Source organism: Dunckerocampus dactyliophorus, chromosome 16 (assembly GCF_027744805.1).
Source record: "Dunckerocampus dactyliophorus isolate RoL2022-P2 chromosome 16, RoL_Ddac_1.1, whole genome shotgun sequence".
Classification (NCBI taxonomy): Eukaryota; Metazoa; Chordata; class Actinopteri; order Syngnathiformes; family Syngnathidae; genus Dunckerocampus; species Dunckerocampus dactyliophorus.
This window is the reverse complement of record NC_072834.1, coordinates 24,079,660-24,101,982: the sequence shown is the minus strand read 5'-3', so window position 1 is coordinate 24,101,982 and position 22,323 is coordinate 24,079,660. Positions and strand designations below refer to the sequence as shown.

General features: G+C 41.0%; 1 protein-coding gene across 7 annotated transcripts in view; it reads right to left on the bottom strand.

Moving 5' to 3' along the window:
* Positions 1-6,734: 6,734 nt before the first annotated feature.
* The window catches only part of LOC129168714 (acetyl-CoA carboxylase), a 58,135-nt gene continuing 42,546 nt past the window's right edge, over positions 6,735-22,323 (bottom strand). For all 7 annotated transcript variants that reach the window (XM_054754296.1, XM_054754294.1, XM_054754295.1 and 4 more), the window contains 11 exons: positions 20,027-20,170; positions 18,879-18,999; positions 17,100-17,196; positions 16,923-17,019; positions 16,709-16,844; positions 16,085-16,262; positions 15,914-16,026; positions 14,185-14,339; positions 13,663-13,833; positions 11,795-11,931; positions 6,735-11,716 (listed from right to left, as the gene is read on the bottom strand). In XM_054754296.1, the coding sequence (XP_054610271.1) occupies positions 11,590-11,716; positions 11,795-11,931; positions 13,663-13,833; positions 14,185-14,339; positions 15,914-16,026; positions 16,085-16,262; positions 16,709-16,844; positions 16,923-17,019; positions 17,100-17,196; positions 18,879-18,999; positions 20,027-20,170 (1,476 nt within the window). In that variant the 3' untranslated portion in view covers positions 6,735-11,589. The remainder of the gene's footprint in view (positions 11,717-11,794; positions 11,932-13,662; positions 13,834-14,184; positions 14,340-15,913; positions 16,027-16,084; positions 16,263-16,708; positions 16,845-16,922; positions 17,020-17,099; positions 17,197-18,878; positions 19,000-20,026; positions 20,171-22,323) is intronic.

Below are 22,323 nucleotides of genomic sequence, written 5' to 3'. Positions count from 1 at the left end.
CGCATTATGTGGCTGATCATCACCGGGAGTTGAAATCTTTGACCCCCGTGACACATTTTAAACACGGATTGGGGATTAAGCCTGCCGTGCAGCTGGCTGACAGGGCGCACCCCCGCCCCCACCACCCGAGATCCTTCTCTGTAAAAACACTAACTGCCTTTCTAGTACGCAGCCTGTGCCATGGACACCCTTGAGATGAAACGCTTCATGTTCTTCTTCTTCATTTATTCTTCAACAAATAAACAGGAGAGCCGTGTTTGAGATGAGCCGCTGTTTCTGCAGTCAGCAGTGCACACTCTAACGAGAAGGAGGCAGCAGATGATGCAAATAATCACTTTACACGTTACCACTGCTACACACTCATCTCACAAAACAACATCAGCAAAATCCCATAACAATAATCCTACAGTACGTAAGTGAGGGTGTCTACGGTAAGAAAGGAAGGCGTTAAAGATATACAGTCTAACCTGTCTGTAGCGGCCACTAAAGGGAAACGGCAAAAGTGGCCACTGTAGCCAGGTGGCCGTTATAGACAGGTTGGTGGCCATTTTGAATTTGTGCACGCACATATTAACATGCCTGTGATTAGAAGCTTGTTGTGTTTGCAGATACATATAATTATACTGTTACATGTTGACCAGTAGAGGGCACTGTGGGACTGCGGATAAAAGTTGTAAAGAACTACTAGGTTCATAAACCGCTGTTAATAAAGCCATTAAAGTGCATCGGCGACGTGAGTCTCTCCTTCCCCACAACAAGCAGGATTACAGTATTGACCAGTGCACATTGTCTCACACCAGGAAATAAACGGTGTCACTGTCTGCAACAAGCTCAAAAGAAGATGGCTTTTTTATGTGGACCAACTGACAGTTTGTGTGGATCTTGCGAATGATTGTGACTGAGCTAGGACTCAGTAATTAAAGTCTACGCACGACGGCTTCATTGATTAAAAAAACAAACGTTTTCATGCGTGAAGCTTCTGCTTGAGTCGGCATTTTGGCCGCTATATGCGGTCAGATAGGCGATACCTGACCGCGTTGGACAGGTGACTGCTATACACAGGGTCTATAACATGTAAATTTGCTGTGGGATGGCCACTAAGACAGGTTTAACTGTGTATATATATATATATATATATATATATATATATATATATATATATTTAAACGAATTATTTTTTTAATAAAAATATATTTATATAATACTATTATTATTTATATAACATATATAATTACATATAATTATGTATAATAAAAATGGGATAAAATAGGAATAAATAGTTAATAATAAGTTAGAATGTGAAGATGTTAAAATAAGCAAATAAAAACATTGAGAATAAATAGAAAATAAATAATTACATATTATTACAATATAATATTTATTCTTTGTAGTTTTTAAAAAATGTTTTTGCATTATTTATTATATATATATATATAATAAATAATGCAATATATAATGCAATATATATATACATACATACATACATTCATATGTAATATATTTTATAGTATATTATTATCATTTATCATATATAATTGCATATAATAAAAAATAAGTGATAAACTAGGGATAAATTGTTAATAGGAAAACGTTCAAATAAGTGGAGACGTTATATCTAACAAGTAAATCAAAAACATTGAGGATAAATAGGAAATAATAAATACGCTTATATATATATTTATTATGATTATATTATATTATTTATTCTTTTTTTATTTTATTTAGTCATTATGTTAAATACATAGGTTATATTTACGACTAGTTTATTTTTATTGTATATTAATATTGACATAATAAAAAGTAAATGACAAATGTATTGTTGTTTCCAGCTGCATGAATTCTTTGTCTTTCATGGGAGTCCAGATGATTCCATCTTCAGTTTGTCCACTTCCTTCATGTACTTTGGCTTCCTCCGTTTAACTCCTAGATTGTGCCGTTGGCGATCGATACGAATGATTAAGGATGGATGATGAACAATAAGAACAACAATACAGTACAGTGCTCATGTATGGAGCTATAGTGTATATACTTTGTGTATATACAGTAGTTTACTGTAGGTACAGTATTGTACATGGTGTATATGGTGTATATGATGTATATGGTGTATATATGGTGTATATGATGTATATAGTGCATATACTGTATATGGTGTATATGGTGTATAGTGTATATGCTGTATATGGTGTATATAGTGTATATATGGTGTACATGGTGTATATATGGTGTATATAGTGTATATATGGTGTATATAGTGTATATGTTGTGTATAGTGTATATGGTGTATATATGGTGCATATAGTGTATATGGTGTATAGATGGTGTATATAGGGTGTATATGGTGTATATATGGTGTTAATAGTGTATATAGTGTATATATGGTGTATATAGTGTATATGGTGTATATATGGTGTATATAGGGTATATATGGTGTTAATAGTGTTATGGTGCATATATGGTGTATATAGTGTATATATGGTGTATATAGTGTATATGGTGTATATATGGTGTATATAGGGTGTATATAGTGTATATATGGTGTATATACAGTGTATATATGGTATATATGGTGTATATAGGGTGTATATATAGTGTATATACGGTGTATATAATGTATATACAGTGTATATATGGTATATATGGTGTATATAGTGTATATACGGTGCATATAGTGTATATATGATGTATATACGGTGTATATAGTGTATATATGGTGTATATACAGTGTATAAGGTGTATATATAGCGTATATACAGTGTATATATGGTATATATGGTGTGTATATAGGGTGTATATAGTGTATATACGGTGCATATAGTGTATATATGGTGTATATACGGTGTATATAGTGTATATACAGTGTATATATGGTATATAAGGTGTATATCTAGTGTATATACGGTGTATATAGTGTATATACACTGTATATATGGTGTATATACGGTGCATATAGTGTATATATGGTATATATAGTGTATATGGTGTATATAGTGTATATACGGTGTATATATGGTATATATAGTGTATATACAGTATATATATAGTGTATATAGTGTATATGGTGTATATAGGGTGTATATAGTGTATATACAGTATATATGGTGTATATAGGGTGTATATATGGTGTATATACGGTTCATATAGTGTATATAGGGTGTATATATGGTGTGTATATGGTGTATATACGGTGTATATAGTGTATATACAGTGTATATATGGTATATATGGTGTATATAGGGTGTATATAGTGTATATAGGGTGTATATATGGTGTGTATATAGTGTATATACGGTGCATATAGTGTATATAGTGTATATAGGGTGTATATGGTGTAGAGAGAGATGTGGAAGGGTGCCAGAAGCAAAGGTAATAACGTGTCTGAGCAGTTATTCAAGTCATAAAGCATCTTTGTGGGAGTGCAGGCTTTGCAATGTGCTGTGAATGTAAAAAAGCAAAAAAGAAGAGCTTTTCTTTCCAATCGTCAGCCCGCAGAGAGAGACGGAGAACAGCTGGGTCCCCCACACCTCCCTGTGTGGACGTCTAGTCTTTGTCGTGGGAAAAAGACTTTTTGTTTTCAGGCAGTAATCAGGCAGCCTGGGGGCCGTGTAAAGACCCCGTTAGCGTTTCATCTCAACTGTTGCATGCAGCCGGCTAATTAGAATCCTGCATGTGGGTCAGAGGCTTTGTCTCTCAAGTGCTGTCAAGCCATCCACACGCGTCAATGTGGAATTATCCACCCCCCCACGCATGATTGAGTCTCCCCTCTGCAGCATCTTCATAAATCCATTTCAAGCTCATTGCAGACCTCTCTCTTTGCTAGTCTAACTTTTTTTTGGTTTCTGTGTGAAAAACAGCAACATCATCCTGTCATCGGTATCACATCAAAAGGCTTTAAGAACAACGTATTGCGATACGCTACTCACCCTTACAGTATGTTAATGTTGCAGTATACGCTACTCACCCTTACAGTATGTTTATGTTGCAGTATACGATACTCACCCTTACAGTATGTTTATGTTGCAGTATACGATACTCAACCTTACAGTATGTTTATGTTGCAGTATACGATACTCACCCTTACAGTATGTTTATGTTGCAGTATACGCTACTCACCCTTACAGTATGTTTATGTTGCAGTATACGATACTCACCCTTACAGTATGTTAATGTTGCAGTATACGCTACTCACCCTTACAGTATGTTTATGTTGCAGTATACGATACTCACCCTTACAGTATGTTTATGTTGCAGTATACGATACTCAACCTTGCAGTATGCTTGCTCTGCAATGACGAGCATGTAGAAGAGTTTATACGGAACCGGACGAAGTAGCTGGGGGGAGGAAAGTTTTGCTTCTCGCAACCCGACCTTGCAAAAGCGGTAGAAGATGGATGGATGAATGGATGAATGGATGAATGGATGGACGAATGGATGGATGGGTTACTGATTACAGTGTTCCCTCGCTACTTCGCAATTCACCTTTCACAGACTTGCTGTTTCGCTGATTTTTTTTTTATGCCGTATGAACTGTAGCTCATTGTCCATCAATCCCCTCGGAGCCACGAAAATGTTCTGCACTGTCAAAGGCACCTGCGGCCGCACTCGAAAGGCAGAGGAGGATGCTAACCATCGCACAAAAAGTTGGACCTCTGGATCTGCTGGAGGAAGGTAGGAGTTGCGGCTGTTGGGCGCCATCGTTCGAGGAGGAAAATACGACGACAGCAGAGATATGTTTGAACAAGGACACAAGAATGCTACAGTACAGCAGAACGGCGCCAGGAGGTGACGGGGCAAGGTCAGAGGAAATTCAAACGAAGGTTTGAACTTTTTTGAGAGTATTTTAACAAAAGAGAAATGTGTGAAATGTTAATGTCTGTCTGAGAAAAGTATCAAGTGTGTGGTGGGGGCTTTTACAGCCTTAAAACGTATACAATCATTGGAAACAAATTAAGTTGGCTACTTGGCGGAGTTCACTTATTGCAGGCTATTTTGGGAACATATCCCCTGTGATAAATGAGGGAACACTGTACTTAAAAAAAAAACCAACGCGAAATTGATAACTTTTGGGGTATTTTTTAAAAAGAGCTACACCAATTACACTACTGTACTTTGGTGTTTTTTCCCAACACGGATCAGACTACCGATACCAATTACTTAGACATCATTCATGGGGACATACGGCCATGGTGACGTAATGAATGAATATGAAAAGTGACATTTACACTGTGTGCACAATTATGAGGCAATTTGCATTATTGATGATTAGTTTTATTATTGAACAACAGCCGTGCTCTTGGTCAATCCAGGATGCTAATAAACCTGAAAGTTGAATATTCCAGGAAGTGAAAGTGAGGTTGTGGCTTTTGTTGAGAATTATTAGGCAGCTCAAAGAAAACAAAACGATTCCCATCTCACGACTTTGTTTTATCATCCCGACTTTCAAGAAATGAACATAAACACAAACTTCCCTAATAAATATTTGGCATTTCCAAAAATGAATGAGTGAGCGATATAGCCACCCTTCTTTTCCATCCATGGAGTCTGTCACATTTGACTGATCATGTGACCATCAAGGCTTTGTGCAGCAGCAACCAAAGCCTCCCAGACGCTGCTCAGAGAGGTGGACCTTCTGTCTTCACTGGAAATCTTACGTTTAAGCACTCAACAGGGTTTAGGTCAGAGGAGCAAGGGGGTCATGTCGTTGTTTTTGGAGACCTTTGCTAGCTATCCACCATGCAGTGGAGTACTTGGATGCATGAGATGAAGATTGTCCTGCAAAAGAATCCCGGTCTTCTGAACGGGCTGTTGAAAGGCCACACCCTCCCTCGGTACACATGCATCAGCTGGTACGCTTAAACCCAAAAGGCATTCAGGTTTATTCAGCTTGGGCTTGGAAAGTATGCATCAACATGACAACACGCTCAAAACCCTGACTTGCATGAGGATTGTGCACACAGTGTTTGGTGGGTGTTGGCATGTGTAGGACTTCCTCAGTATCACTAAGCAGCATTTGTGGATGAATTCATATTTCTATACTCTATGCACACTTTTTGGAACATAAAAGCATACATGGATTATTTTCATTTTAGATTTAAAAAATCTGACTGCACAACAAACCATTTTTACTGTCTTTTAAAGCTTTGATATTATTGGAATGATACAGGAAGAGGATATCGGTTTTGTGCAAGTTGGCCAAACAATCCAATTTCGTCCACTCCAAGAAAGTGAATCTGCATTTTGTCTGTGATCAAAAAGAATTAGCCCGCCGTGCACGCCACCGCCACAAATGAGCAAAAGCCTATGGGAGACGGGGGGAGGGGGGGCGCAACACGCATTTCCAATTATAGCACCAAATGACTTTTTCTTCTTTCTGCTCCTCTTGTAATTGTTGTGGGTATTGGGCACGTGCAACTCAATTTGTCTTCCATATTTGTTGCTGGCGCGATAACAAAGTTGACAGAGCCGAGGGAATGATCTAAAAGCAAAATGAAATAAATAAAAAGGATGAGATAGCTCCCCCAGTATTTGTTTGATCCTTCTCATCCTTCTTAAGACTGTTGAAGTTTAAAAGGCGGGGGGGCGGGGGGGACTCTTTAATCGTCTTTGGGCTGAGGAATGCAGAGAGTATCGTTTTGGAGTCATCAGGAAAACGACTCCCTGGTGTAAACAACTCGGTTCAATTTAATGAGGCTTTCGGTGACCATCCTGGACAAAAAACAATAAAAAGCTTGCAAAAATTCAAAGGGTTAAACTTTATTTAGATTGCAAAAGTAAATATTAGACCCAAGCAACTGGCCTGCTTGTCACGACAGGAAAGTCACATGAGAAAAGAAAAAAAGGCAGAGCGCTGAGCACGAAGCCAAGCGCCTTTCACGTCGTCGCAAACGACTCCATTCTTCACTTCAAAGAAAAGTACACTTTTGGGGGAATCATCCACAATCCTTACGTGAGGCATGAACACACGTCTTTCTCTTTTCTGTGCCTTCTAAAGATATAAAAACAGGGCAAAAGAGGCAGCTAAGAATGCAGGTGATGGGACACACCTACAGTAATCCCGCCTATGAAAACACGTCCAAAAAGCGACTAGAAGGGTTTCTGGTTTTCTATGCGTGCTGTGAGCGTGTGCTAACAGCTACCTTCATGACAACATATCATACTTGTAGTATGTTGCCGTGCTTTGGTTGTTTTAAGTAGGGATGCTCCGATCAGTGGTTAATGCTGCCGATTCTGATACCGATCATCCAGAACTGGAATCGGCTGACGCAGATACCAATCCCATGGATGAACTATACATTTTTAACGTGTAACGATTCACTACACGGATGCATCGATTTATATCCCTACGATTGAACTACATGGATGTGGGTTCTCAAGATTCCATACAGGAGACGTGTACATCCATCTATCATCGTTTGCGGGTATGACCTGTGAAATAGTTGCTTCGCTTCTTCTTCTGGTCACTCCATTCGCTTTATTGGGCACTGCAGCATTTATGACACTTGATTTGCTTCCCTGGACGTTTTGCTGATCAAAAAAACAGTAAATGGCTACTCTGTTGGCTTTTAAAACCAATGTCACAGCCCAAGCTATGATGTGTTTTGTAGTGCGGTTGTACTTGCCAAGGTCCGTGGGTGGATCGCAACGTAAAAGCAACGGGAACCAAAGGCACTATTTCCCGCTATGAAATGTGCTCTAACGTCGTCAATACTTGGGGTACAGACGTGAATGACGTATCAGATTAAAGTCGGTCATGTTTTATAAGACAGAAATCACAGACTTGATTTGACACATTTCACCATTTACAAACATTCCTAACATGTGTGCGTTGCAAAAGTGTATTCTTGCTAGTTGCTGCTGCTCGGATCAGGAGGACTATCGCCCCAATAAAAGCCCCAGCTTCCATCGGCTGTACAGGTGAGAGGGTTTCAACGCCTAATTGAAGATACCATACCACATTCATTTGCGTAACGCCCCTGATTGGGTGCAAAGTGCAGGTTTGGATTGCACTGGTCCATGGCAATGGTCCATCATGGCAAGCTATACCACCCTCTAGTCATCCTGATTTTCTATTGCATTTTAACTCATTGATCATTTATCCTGAAGTACGTCAGCATTATTAATCATGTATACCTGATTCCCTTACAAAACACAACTTCACCTGCACTGTCCAGCGTCCAGGTATTTATTTCACAGTCACACTGGATGAATTTTTGGCTAAAAACTAATAGAATACCTTATTTTTGTCCTGTCCAGCCATTACAGCAGCTAGTATTGTTGCTCTAAATGCCATTAAACTAACATAATACTGATATAATGCTAATAATGCTAACCTTAATAGTGCTATTGGCCTGGGGTGCCGTATCAAGGGGAGAAGTCAGGACAATTCCAACATCCCTTGACTGCCAGGGGACCCAAAATATAGGTAATTACTAATAAAATTAGTAATTAATTAGTAAAGGGGTGGCTTTTCTCCTGGCTGCACCCCTGCTTCTGGCTATATGATATGAAAAAGGAAGCATAAAATCACCTTCATTTCGACGTAAACACTTTTGAAGAGAACATATCACTGGTGAAACTTCCAGAGGATGACACGCCTTCTTTAAGGAGACTTTGGAGGTGAGAGCACATCGGTGGATCTTCCAGGTACGCCAGAAAACACTCGGCGAACTCCGTGTCTCCCACCGCTGACAAGGGCTGCTCATCTCGTCCGATTAGCCGCCGTATGACTGATGATCACACCGTGAGCCTCCAAAACTCACCGTACTACGTCAATTGTTTGCTCTTCAAACGGCGTATTTAAGCTTTTTCCCCTGCAAGATAGTGTCCGTGGCACGTGTTGGTGGTTAATTTCCACACAGCAGACATGATTGTTACTGTGGGGAAAGTGGGACCTACGATGCTGTTAGGTATGTCAAGACACTACGCTGCATGAAAGGATTGCTGCGAGCTGCAACAGTGCTAGCCACAGGTGATCGGCACTCCAAGGCATTTATTGGCAAAGGCCCATCTCGTCATTTTTCACGGAAGTCGGCTGATGGATCAGAGCACCCCTAGTTTTAAGCGTTACAGGAACTTAAACTTAAAGGGATAGTTGGGTTTTTTGACATAAAGTTGTAGTCCAGCATTGTAGTCCAATAACAGCGACTTATCCGCCACTTGGTCTCCTAAGTCCAGTTGTGGTCAGATTTCTGTGATGGAGAACGTAGTTCCGCTTAGTTGCTGGGGACTGTTAAGTCAAGAGTTTGGCTTCTAAAAACAATATGCGTTTTTAGATACACTTTTTCACAAAAATGGTACAGCGGGAGCCAAATATATAACGCCAAGCGTTTTTGTGAGCTATCCCTTTAACTTTTCCAAACTCAAAAACAAAAACACAGCAGCAGTGGCGCAGCTCCAGTATATAATATATATAATAATAGTAGCGTTACCTTTCGCTCATGTGTGGTGAAGCTAGTCGCTAGCCGGCTAGTAGCTAGCTGCTGTGGTGTGGCGAGGTGTCACTACGCCAATAACGTAGTTCTTGGGTGTAACAATGTTAATAACAATAATAATAACAATGTGCTTCATATGCAGCTCACATGTTAGAAATGGAGCCTTGCTGGCGTTTTTGGGAGGTGGAGTGTGTCCCATTACGTGCATTAATTGGCTGCCTCTTTTTATCTGTTTTTATATGTTTAGAAGGGCCAAAAGAAAGAAAAGAGACAGACGTGTGTTCGTGTCTCACGTAAGGACTCAGGATGATGGGCAAAGTTCCCAAAAAAGACGTGTCACAAGGTAGCTGGCTTTCAGTAACAGAAATCAAGTAGAGACATAATCAATCAATAAAGCAACATTGACTAAAGTATAAATAAAACAGGGTTAATTACGTGAACTGAGACGATCTCATCATGTATTACAAAATATGTTCCTATGATAAAAAAACATGTATGTATGCTTTTTTTATTGTTAGATATACACATATATTTTTTTGTTGTATTCTACATTATTTTGGGGGGGGGGGGGGGGGGGGGGGAAGCAACAACAGACAAGAATGAAAGCTAATATAAATGCATCGACACAGAGCGAGCGAGCTGTGGCAGTTTGGTTGCGTTTGCAATGTGAACAGCAAAGAAGCGGAATAAAGTGCATCTGGAGCAGCGTCAAGTCTGAACAGACGAGACAGCTGTAGTTTTGTGTTCACTGCAGGGGAGCCGGGAAGCAGGCGGGGTCTTAAAAGGCTCCTTTTGTGCTCCCTGCTGGGCTCTTCTGTCCAAATGTGTTCCATACTGTCCCCCTCTTATTTATTTTTATCTTTTTCTCTGCTCAGTGCCTAAGTCCACCCATGTTGGCAGTTTGAAAGACTTTCTCACCAAGGCTTCAGAACTACGTTGTCAGTAGAGATGCACGATATCATATCAGGGGAAGTTACGACAGGCCGCTACCGTCACAGGCAGGAGAAAAAGGGAGCGCTTGATTTGCTCACCTGCACAGTAACGGGTAATCTCACCTCACTGGAGCCTTTTTTATTTTTTTATTTTTAAATCGGTTATCAGAGGTATTTTTATCGGTGTGACGCCATGATGCCGATAGCCACTTTGCTGTCTTCAAAGTAATCAAAGCGCTTTGACTGTGACGGCTCATACGTTCCTTTATTAGCAAACATTTTTTTAGACTGAATTTATGTAACTGAATTTATTGCATTTCATTGTTGTCATCAAATTATGCTAAACATTTCCTTGAATGAAATTTCATAAGCGTTTAAAAAATCAGTTTAACATTTGGTGTTTTAAAACTCACTTCATTAAAATTGAGTTTAGAGATATTCAGTGAGTGCAAAAAAAGTGAAAATAATTTTGATGCTCCAACTCACACATACTGTACACTTAGACTGTACTTGGCCCGTGTCACGTGACTATGCACTTTATACCTGATTGGCTGACTATTCAGAGACTCCATCAACAGATTGAGGCTTCATTTCCCGGAGGTGTACATATGTCAGTTTGGAAACATCAAATTTATATGCACTGCGTTTTTTAAGTGAATTTTAAAACACTATCTTGGCAAAATGATTTTTTAAACTTTGTATTTCAATAAAGTGAACACACATTTTGCGTACAATTTTGTTATTCACTGAAATTTTCATTATAAAATCTTGAAAAAAAAAATGCAATTCACAAAATTCGACTGCAAAAAATTCAGTTACTTAAATTGCGTGTCTAAAAGAAGCTTTGGTAATAACGAAACATTCATGTTTGACACGGTTAGCGGGGTTACCCACTCATGATGCGGCATCAGGAGCAATGGGGGGTTTCAGTATCTTGCCCAAGGATACTTCCACACGGTGGTCTCGGGGGGACGGAGGATCGACCCAGCAACCGTCAGGCTGGGAGACCTTGAGCCGCGCTGCCCCTTTATGACGTGAAGTTGGTCACCACTTCTTTGCAATAGAAAATATGCTCATGTATGAAAACTGGTAAAAGGGCCGTAGACGACTTGGAAAAAAAGAAGTAGTCAGCTATCTGAGGATCACAACCAACGATTCATGAGTACCCTGGTGGGCGCCGTCACGTTGGCTCCTCCCACCCTCACCTTCTACTCTGATTGGCCCGAGCGCTACGAGGAGGCGGACGTCTCCATCGTCGACAAAATCCGCACCACCTCGGCTCTCTGCGTGGGTGAGATGTGCTGGGTCATGTGCACGATGGAGTCCATGGCCACCTCCGGGTTGGCTTGCACCAGGCTGGGGGGGGGGTGAAAAGAGGTGCATGATGGGTGTGTGGAGTGATATCGTGGTGGAATCATGGGGAATTCAAATCACCTGCGGATCTGCTTGAGGATGTGATCCCGGCGAATGTACTTGATGTTCTCGTCGATGACGGACCTGGCGCCCTCGTCTTCGGTGAGCTGCCTCTCCAGCCACCCCACCACCTCTTCGTTGTTGTCCCACAGATACGCCTGCGTGAAGGCGTCGTCACGTATGACTCAACACAACAAACTGTACTACACAAATCAATATCAGCACTGACGTCTCGTTGATTTGGGCCTGATAGGAATATTAGTATTCATGAGCGCCGCCATCTCTGATCCCAAACAAAGCCAGCCTGGAGGGGCTTAGCAAAGATTTGGGGGTGGAGGGCTTTAACAGGCTCCTTTGCCTTTATATGAAAAGCCCTGCTTGAGGTCCACCAGAACATTTCATGCCCTTATTAATCATTTTTAATCTGTTTGCTGTTAATTAAGAGACAGCATGTTGCTCTCCTATCTGCACGTGGCAGGGCTGTGATTAATTGTGGCTTAAGACCCTCTCATCTGATTGGGTTCATGTTCTCGTGGACGAGGAGGCCACCTCGCAGGAGACGTGGCGCCTCCCCGCTCCTCTGAGGGCAACATTCACTCTCAAAGTGCCTTAATAGAATCTATTTTATAATATACAGTAATCACTCGCAAGGTTGTATCGCAGGTTGATTATCGCTCCCTCGCTATATGGCGGTTTTTCAAAAATGAAAAAAGACGTTTTTAGAATCCCGAACGCCTGATCCCAACAACGCATTTATACATCTTTTACGTTGTTTTGCGCAAGAGGCAAAAAGAGGTGATGGTGCACTCTCCACTAATGCATTTCACTTCCGAGAAATGTTAAGCCATAAAAACGGCCACCAGGCGGCAGAAGTGCATTTGATAGGAGCTCGGCAGGGACCGTGTGAATGGAAAAATGACACATGACAGGAAGGAGGAAGTGGGAGAGCGTGGAGGAGTGTAGTGTGCAGACGGTTACGCATTGTACGGACATTTTAACGCATGCACACGCACAAATGTTTTCACCAAAAGCTGTTTTTCTCCCTTTTCTAGTTGGGAACTGATATTTTCCTGAAACGTACCTTTTTTCTACTGATGATGACTAAAGAATGGAAAATGGTAGAAACTAACTTTTTGTTTCTGATCAAATATGAGAGTTTTTTTTGGTATTCTCCATGTTTATATAGCCATAGAACAGAATGCTTGTGTGCCTTGAAAGATCGGTCAAAAGCAACTAAAATGGCCGCTACTGAAGGGGTTGTCCTTGTAAAAATGGCTGGGATTGATTGAGTTACTAAATGATCACTGTTTTGTGGTTGAATACGGCCTATTATTACAAAATATACATATACATACATACATATATATATATATATATATACATACAGTACATACATATACACACACACACACACACACACATATATATACATACATACATATACATACATACACCTGAAGCATCTGATTTTCTTTTGATCACAGCAGCAAAATAAGCCAAAATTGAGCCAAAGAAATGAGAAATACGTTTGAATTAAAAAAAAAAAAAACTCATAGCAAAACAAGAAGGTGGTGTCCGTGTTGATCTTGCTGCCACATCGTGTCTTTGGCAACAATCACGTCTTCAGCGAAGGTAAAAGTAACCTTCAGCGTTCATTAACATTTCTGAGACTTGCGGCGTAACTGTGCTACAGAGACGGGCGACGGAGCTGACTTCCTGTTCCTGTTTCTGTTTCCATGCATTAGCAAGATGCTAGCAAAGACGATGTGACAAAAATACATTAAAAACACAGTTGGACACTTGCAGTGCTTTAATACGACAAGAAGTATCGCACGCTAACCGAGGTTTGCGCCGTATTCGCAGTGCAGCCTAAAAATGGGTCGCGTTACCTTGACGGCGCCTTCCGCCTCAACAAACCAACGGCGCAGCATTGCCTGGATCTGCCCGTCCGTCAGCTCGCTGTTAGCTTCTTGGATCTTCCGCTTGACCGTGTCTTCCAGTAGGAGGCGCCGCAGACGCCAGTAGAAGAAACTACGGGACGTCTGCCACTCCAGGATATCCTGAGATGGGAAACCCACAGGCATTTCGATCAATATGAATGAATAACATGTTGACATGCAGCACATTTGATGCAGTGTAAAAAAACAACTCAAATCTGATGACAACATTCATTCATAGGATTAATTGTGGTGCTTCAGGATTAGCGTGCTTACAAGTCCACACTTTGCCCACAAGCGAGCCTGCTCAAGCGGCGCTTTTCAAAGCGACCACCGTGCTTCGTCACACCGAACTTCACAGCCGGCCGACACGAGGAACGTTCAGCAGCCGGCAAGACTCCTCCCACGCGGCCACGGCGCATTCGCATTGCAGCAACACGTGCAGGCGAGGCCGCCTTTCAAATAAAAACTCACCGTGATGACGCCCTTCTCCTGCATGCGGCCGGGGGTGTCGTGGAGGTCTGCAAACTGCACGGCCACCTGGTGGTAGATCGGCAGCAGAAACTCTTCCCGCTCTTTCAGCTTGGTCTCCAGCTCTTTACGATCAGCGGGGCTCAACTCGGGAGTTCCTTATTTTTAGAGGAAGAGTATTAATGCATTAATGGTTTGGTTTGGAATACATCACATAGTACAATTCACACTTCCACATGACCAAAAAGGAGTGGGAAGAAGCAAAGCTTAATGCTACCCCCTCTGCGTTTGTTCACTTCCTGAAACAAAACAATTTTAAAATTCAGATTTCATTCTTATTACATTTGAAAAAAAAAACGTTAAAAATGCTGTGGAAGTTAAGTTATGTCGTTGTAAAAATGGCTTTTTGTAACGATTAAAAAAAAATCTCAAACTGAGAATGTCGTTCTTGGGGAAGGACTTTTTGTTGTTGTTGTTTTTAAATATAAGCTTTTTCTCCCGCCCAAAAATGTTGCTATTCTCGTAAAAGGATGATTACTTAATTTTTTGCTTGCAACACGACATGTATAAAAAATAATTATTTATTATGGCTATAACCCTATTATTTATGGCTATTTTTGACCATTTTGATCCAAGATATCTATGGGGTTTTTTTAGCTTTTTATTTTTTTTTTTTTTTAGCTTTTTAGTTATTTAAAAAAAATTCCCCAAAATCCATTTAATTCTTGTAAAATTGTAAACATACAACATATATGTTTAAAAAAAATGTTAATCCTGGGAAAGTTCAACAATTTCCTTGTAACAATGTCTTTATTGACTTGTAGAAAAAAAACAAAAAACAATCTCATCGCATTTTGAACTTTGTCATAAAAAATGTATAGTTATAAATTATAGTTATATAGTTATATAAATGTTGGAATGTAAAAATGCAGGTTGAATGTGGAAATAAATTGAAGGATTACACGATGGTGGAGGATCGACCCAGCAACCAACAACCAGTCGATGACACCCGGTAGAACAAGCAGTAATAGAAATTTAAATGATTATTCACCAGTGGAGGGCGCCAAATAAATCGTCCGTTCATTTTCTATGGGGAAAATTTCAGAGAAAACATGAAATTACAGTGAATGTGGGAGTTTTTGCAAAAGTCCTGCTAGACAGCCAACGTGTCCTGAATGAGCTCAACATTTGACGTCGGATTGGTTTGAATCGGTGGAGAAATGCGGACAAAAACAATGAGGCGTGGAGGAATAAAAAAGCGGAAAATGGCGCGGAGGATCTTCTCGCCATTCACACAAATATACAGCAGGTTGCAAAATGCAGCGGTTAGCTAAGCCGCGCTAACTGCGTTTAACTCAGCGTTACCCCCACAAGCCCTCAAGCTGCTGTCACTAAAAGACTGATTTCTGTCAATTCCAATCTGCTGGCTCTCAAACCCTCCTCAATAACGCTTCAGCGCTTGGCCCAAAGCACCAAACGCACACAGCGTCGGAGGTAAATCGATAGGCCGCGGCGGGGAGACGGGAGAGCCGGCGATTGATCTGAGGCGGCTGTGATTGGCATGTCTCCCACGGGAGCACGGTGAAGATGATGCTATCAACACCAGATAAAGAAGGGTGAAGGCACACAGCACCCCCTCACCTTCGCCTCCCTGACATGGGATGGGAGAGAGAGAGAGAGAGAGAGAGAGAGAGAGAGAGAGAGAAGACTACAAATGAAGATGGTGGCTAACCCAATCTTTCAGCCAAGCTTGAGTAGACTGGATCTACTCGTCTCATGGTCTTCACCAGGTCCTTCCTTCTAAACTTGATCTCCACCGTGCCCTCAGGCTCCAACACGCCGCCTCTGAACACAAGGAGGGTTTCAGTCAAACAAACAGAAGACGCCCATCTTTCCAACTCACCGGCTGTCCTTGTCGGCGTACATCTCCATGTGACGAGGGTTGATGGTGGGATCTATGACCACCCAGGAGCCCCCCCTCAGCTCGGCCTGCGGGGGGATGTAAACCAGGACAGGCTGCTTGTACTCCCGCAGCCCGTCCACAATGTAGGCCCCGAACTTCAGCACCTGGTCGTACATGTCTAAACAGGAAGCGTTTAAAAGGAAACATCGAGTGATGTCTTTAAGCACGGCACGTGAACAGGAACCTGATTTACTTTGTATTCATAAGCCAGTTTTAGCATTATTATTTATAAGAGCGGCAAAATGACACATTAACGTGGTCACTAACGTCACACTTCAGGCATAGTTACAAATGAGTGATTAATCACGATTAATTCATTTGAAAAGTGTAGTTAATCCGATGAAAAATGTTATTTGACACTCCTGTTACTCATATTTTGCACAGAACGTTGCCAAACATAACCCCCCCCCCCTTACATAACAGGGCAGAAGGGGTGTTCCTAATCAAGTGGCCTGTTTTCAACTTTACACAGGCGGTTACACAGACTGCTCCCAAATATAAACAAATATAACGTGTGGTGGGGTTCTTTGCACGGTACGGGCTGAGGAAATGTTTGTGACACACCTTTCATTCCTCCAGAAAAACCCCTCCAGTTGGCAAACACAAAGAGGGGAAGCCCCTCTCTGTTCAGATCCTTAATAGCCTGCGCGGTTTTGAAAGCAGAATCGGGGAACCACACCTGGCCTGCCTGTTGGATGCTCTAAACACACACAAGGACGTGAGAACAAAGAAACACTTGGCTCATACTTGAGCGTATGCGGCGAGTGACCCGCCTAACCTTGGCCTCTGAGTCCAAATTGGCCGGATCAGCTGGGATTGACAGCTCCACTGACCTTGTTTCCACGGCAACCACCCCGGTAGGGATCCCACCCAGCCTGTGGACAGACACCATTGAAAACAACGCCTTCACAGCAAGGGAACTGTAAATGTGTTTGCGTTTCATTTGGGTGCTTACCGTGCTCTGCCGACCACCACACTCTGAGCCCACGGCTGCATCATCTCCATGAAGGAGCCGTGGTCGAAGAATCCACTCTGCCAGGAGCCTTTTGGACCTTCACGTGCATAAATGATTACATTTAGGAGTGTTTTTTCTGCTGCATTTGTACCATAGTGGGAGGCTGTGCGTGTGTTTGACTGGATGAGTAATCCTGGCAGGAAACATGATGGATGATGGTATAAAAAGGCTTGCCAAGCTGTTTTTCTGCCTGCTAACCCCGAGAAACACGCCACACTACTACGAGGTTACTGTTCAATTACGCCTCGTCGCTCATCACTGCCACAGACGTGTACCGCTACCGGCACAATCCCCCAAGATCTCTGCAGGCCCGAGCTATAATTACACTGATACCGGACCTGTTCAGGCCCGGCCCGCACTGCGGAAACACATCCACATCCATTTTGGTGCTATCGTCATCTGGTCTTTCACAGCGTGATTGGAGACTTAACGCTTTCTCCAGAGAAGATACGCAGACGCTCTCTGAGATCCATTGCAACTTCACCAGCAATGATAATGATGATTTATTTTAGGTAGCTAAGAGAAATGGAATCATTGCCATGCAAAGTAAGAAAGGTTAATATTTTAGTAAAACAGTGTGAACCATTGGAGCTTTCAGTGTATACACTATATTTCATGTGCATGCTGACATTTCTACTATCTAATATAATTAGGGCAGTCAATCAATTAAAATATTTGAATGTGATTAATCACATTTTGTCCAGAGTTATCTCACAATTAACCACACTTAATCGCAGAAAGAAATAAGGTTTTTTCTATCATAAGTAGGGTTGCGCATCTAGACGGATAACAATTTTGGAAATATGGGATATTATTTTATTCAAAAAGAATATACAGTAAGAAATCCCCCAGTTTTTTTTATGTTTATTGTGAGCGACAATTTTGTCCCACTGTTTGACGGTTCTTGAACACACCTCCTACGTTCTCCCACACTGCACAGATCGACTACTATACTGTATTTTTATCTCATATTTGCTCGCAAATGCCGATACTATGTAGGAATGCACAAAGGTAAGATTTGATGACCTTATTGAGTGCTAATGTGCGTATTTGTGGTCCAGGCTGGTACTGGTGGATGTTGGTTCTGTATTCATTTAGTGCTTTTAATTTGATGTTACTCCCGTCATGTTTTGGACAATCCATAATAAATAAGATAAAATAGATCGCTATAATGTACGTATGTTTTACTGATGTGTTGAAAGTGTTTCTAGCTAATGCTATTGTCATTGACACAAGCCCCCAAATAGCTGTCATCGGCTATGCCGGTAACTAGCAGCTCCTAGCCCAAATTTTAGCTAGCAAAGCAAAGCGAAATCTGTCGCGAGACAGCTCTCATCTAAAAATCACTTGTTAGACAAGGTACTGCTATATAAATGACAATTTAAAAAATACTTGCAGTGTGCCATTAACTTCCCTCTTCTCCCAGCGACACAAATAACTTGGATTTTGTCTGCCAGGGCTTTGAAACTACAATTAGCATCCAAAATACCCTTTTCCTTTGCCCATTTCTGCTCAATATCTGTCCCCGCTTCTATCTCCCCAACAGCTGCCGCTGCAGCAGTTCATCACACTACGGTGTTAAACAGGACGGGCGTGCGGCGTCAAAAAAGAGTGCCTTTAAAAGGACACTTCCGTTAGCTTTGCCAGCCGTAATTCTAATAGTTATGAATGAAAACCTTTGTAAAAGACAAGCTTGGAAAACCTAAGCAAGGCACTCACTCTGGCTGGGGCGCCCCGCTAACATCCAACGAGGGTCATAGGGCGCCTTCGTTGGCACAAATTCAACAGGTCGATCGATGGGATCCTTGGCACTCACAATGGGCACCGGGCTAAATTTGCACTGGACAAAAAAAATAAATAAATAAAGGAAAATGATCCAACTGCAATTTTTCAAAATTTTTTCTTTGATATTTCAACTCTGTGCTACTCATTTTAATATTATTACAATAATATCTCGGAATATCACAACGTTTTTTCATCATTAGAATATCATTTTTTTCTTTTAAAGTTTACAATTTATTCTCATAAAATTACAACTATTTTTTCCATTTCATTTTTTTAATTTTCCCACTATTGTAACTTTCTTCTGGTAAGATTTTCACCTTATTCCCATAATATTAGAACTTTTTCCTCACCTAATTTTCCAAAAATTCCAACTTTAGGTTTTTTTCTCATTATATAATGACTTTAAAAAAGAACATATATTTTTCTTTAGTATTTCAAGTCTATGCTACCAAAATGGCATTATTTTTCCTCATAATATTACGAGTTTATTCTTGGAAAATCACAGCTTTTTTTTGTCCTCATTAGAGTAGGACTTTTTTCTTTTAAAATTTTGACTTTATTCTTGTAAAATTACAGCTGTTTTTCCCATTTCTCCTGTTGTTTTTTTATTATTATTATTGCAACTTTCTTCTTGTAACTTTTCTTCTCTGAATATTTTGACCTTTTCCCTTAATATTGCAACTTTTTCGCCAACGTAATAAAAAAAAAATACAACTTTAATTTCATTTCTCACAATTTTTAAATTTTAAATATTACAAGTTTATTCTTTATGACTTAAAAAAAACATTTTTTTTCAATATTTCAACTTTATGCTACCAAAAACAGCGTTATATTTCCTCATGATATTACTCTCAGAAAATTACGACTTTTTCTCATTAGATTACAACTTTTTTCTCTTAATATTTTGACTTTATTCTTGTAAAATTGCCCTAGTTTTCAATTCTTGCTGTTTTTTTTTTTTTTTTTTTTTTAAGTTTTCTTGTTAAATCTTATTTTTAGCATGTGCCACAATACAAAATCCCAACCACGGGCCACAAATGGCCCCCAGGCCGCACTTTGGACATGAGTGGTTTCGCTCTCACCTTGGGCATGTAAGACAGCCACTGCAGGAGGGTGAAGACTCCCTCAAAGTCATCGCAAACCGTACTATGGGTCACACCGTTGTTGTGCATGATTTGAATTCCACCAAGTTGGTTGTTTGATGTGTAAACTTCTCTGCCCAGCACCTGGTGGAAGACACAACGTGAGTGGCTCACTTTCATCAGGTTGCAGATAAATCAGCTCTCACACGCACACACACACACTGGTGTGAAAAAGTGCTTGTCCCCTTCCTGATTTCTTATTTGTTTTACATGTTTGTCACACTTAAATGTTTCAGATCAAACTAATTTAAATATTAGTCAATGACAACACAACTCAACACAAAATGCAGTTTTTAAATGAAACTCAGTGTGGAAAAGGTTATAAAGCCATTTCTAAAGCTTTGGGACTCCAGCCAACCACAGTGAGAGCCATTATCCATAAATGGCCAAAACATGGAACAGTGGTGAACCTTCTGAGGCGTGGCCGGTCAAACAAAATGACCCCAAGAGCGCAGCGACAACTCATCCGTGAGGTCACAAAAGACCCCACAACAACATCCAAAGAAGTGCAGGCCTCACTTGCCTCAGTTAACCTCAGTGTTCATGACTCCACCATAAGAAAGACACTGGACAAAAACGAGTTCCAAGACCAAAACCACTGCTGAACAAAAACAACATTAAGGCTTAAAAACATCTTGATGATCCCCAAGACCTTTGGGAAAATACTCGTCTGACCAGACAAAAGTATACATACAGTATATATATATATATATATATATATATATATATATATATATATATATATATATATATATATATATATATATATATATGTATATATGTATATATATATATATATATGTATTTAAAATAAATTGGGACTACTGTATATGCAACCAAACTAGTTTTACGCCTAAACTGATGCCATAAACTCTTACCCTCAGCAAAGCTTATTTTCCTAAGCAGGCTGGAACAGGTGGCGGGGTCCTGACATGGCTCAGTAAAAAAAATCAGAGGGGCTCACCACTCCCTCGCCTCAGCGTTCACCTTTGCAGCCATCATTTACTTTCTTTATTACCATTAATGGTTATGTATCTGGCTACAAATCTAGGGCGCTCTCCTAAAGCTGTCAGGAAAGCCTGCAGCCCCAAGAAACATTGCAGTCACCTTGACACACACAAAGCCTCTCAGCCTCTGGCCATCGCAGCTTCATTAAGATTCCGCGGCGCAGAGGCGGGGAGCGGAGGGGATGGAGGAGGGGGAGGTGGCCGGGAGAGGGAAAAGAGAGTCCGAGTGGATGGAACAGCTCAGTGGGGCATTTGCGCTCGTAGTTACTATCCAGAGCCCGTGAAAATATGGCAGCTTTCTAGAGGCTAATTAAATGATGATCTTGGGGTGGCAGCCTCCTGCTCTCAATTAAGTTTCAGTTAATAGCCAGGAAGTCACATGACCAACGGAGGGGAGGGGCTCGCTGCTGAAAAGCTTAAAAAAAACACAACTTTTACAGCAAAAGCCTAAATATTCTACTATGAGTGTCCTGTACTGCTAAACATAGAGCAATCTATAAACAACAGAGGCTTCTGCAGATACTCTAGATGACCATCAATGCACCATTTGCATCATTTCTCATGTTGCTGCCTGTCAATTAATTTGAAATGGAGACATCTTATTACACTGACAAGGAAAAGTGAATGGGGGGAAAGATGTGGAGAAGCAGTGAAGCGTGATAACACACACACACACGCACGCACGCACGCACGCACACACACACACGCACACACACACACACACACACACACACACACACCCATCAACAGCAAGCAGAAAACCTGCCTCAGCAAAACAAGCATTGTAATGGAAAGCAAATAGTATGGATGTCCTGCATTGCAGCCTCCAGCAAATAGAACTTCATGCTTTGCTTTCAATGATTTAACACTGGCGGCAAGGGTCTGGTATGTGGGGGAGGGGTCGGGGGTCCTCGTGGAACGGAACTAAGCAGACGCGAGTTGCAGAGTCGGGACTCAAATCTTTGCCCCCCCTACAATTCTTCACATGGCAGTGGACAATGACATCGTGTAAGCAATAAAAAGGTGAATGCTTCCCTCCGCTGTGATTTCGTATTAATAGAATGTAAAACTGTACTGTGAGTTGTTTAGTAAAAGCCAGATATTCACTGATATTCACAGATATTCACTTATCCACTGTGTCAATCATTTCGGGTAAATCTGCGCAGCGAAGGAAGCAAATGCATCGTTATGAGGTCATTACAAGAAAACCTTTGCCGATTAGTGCTGCAT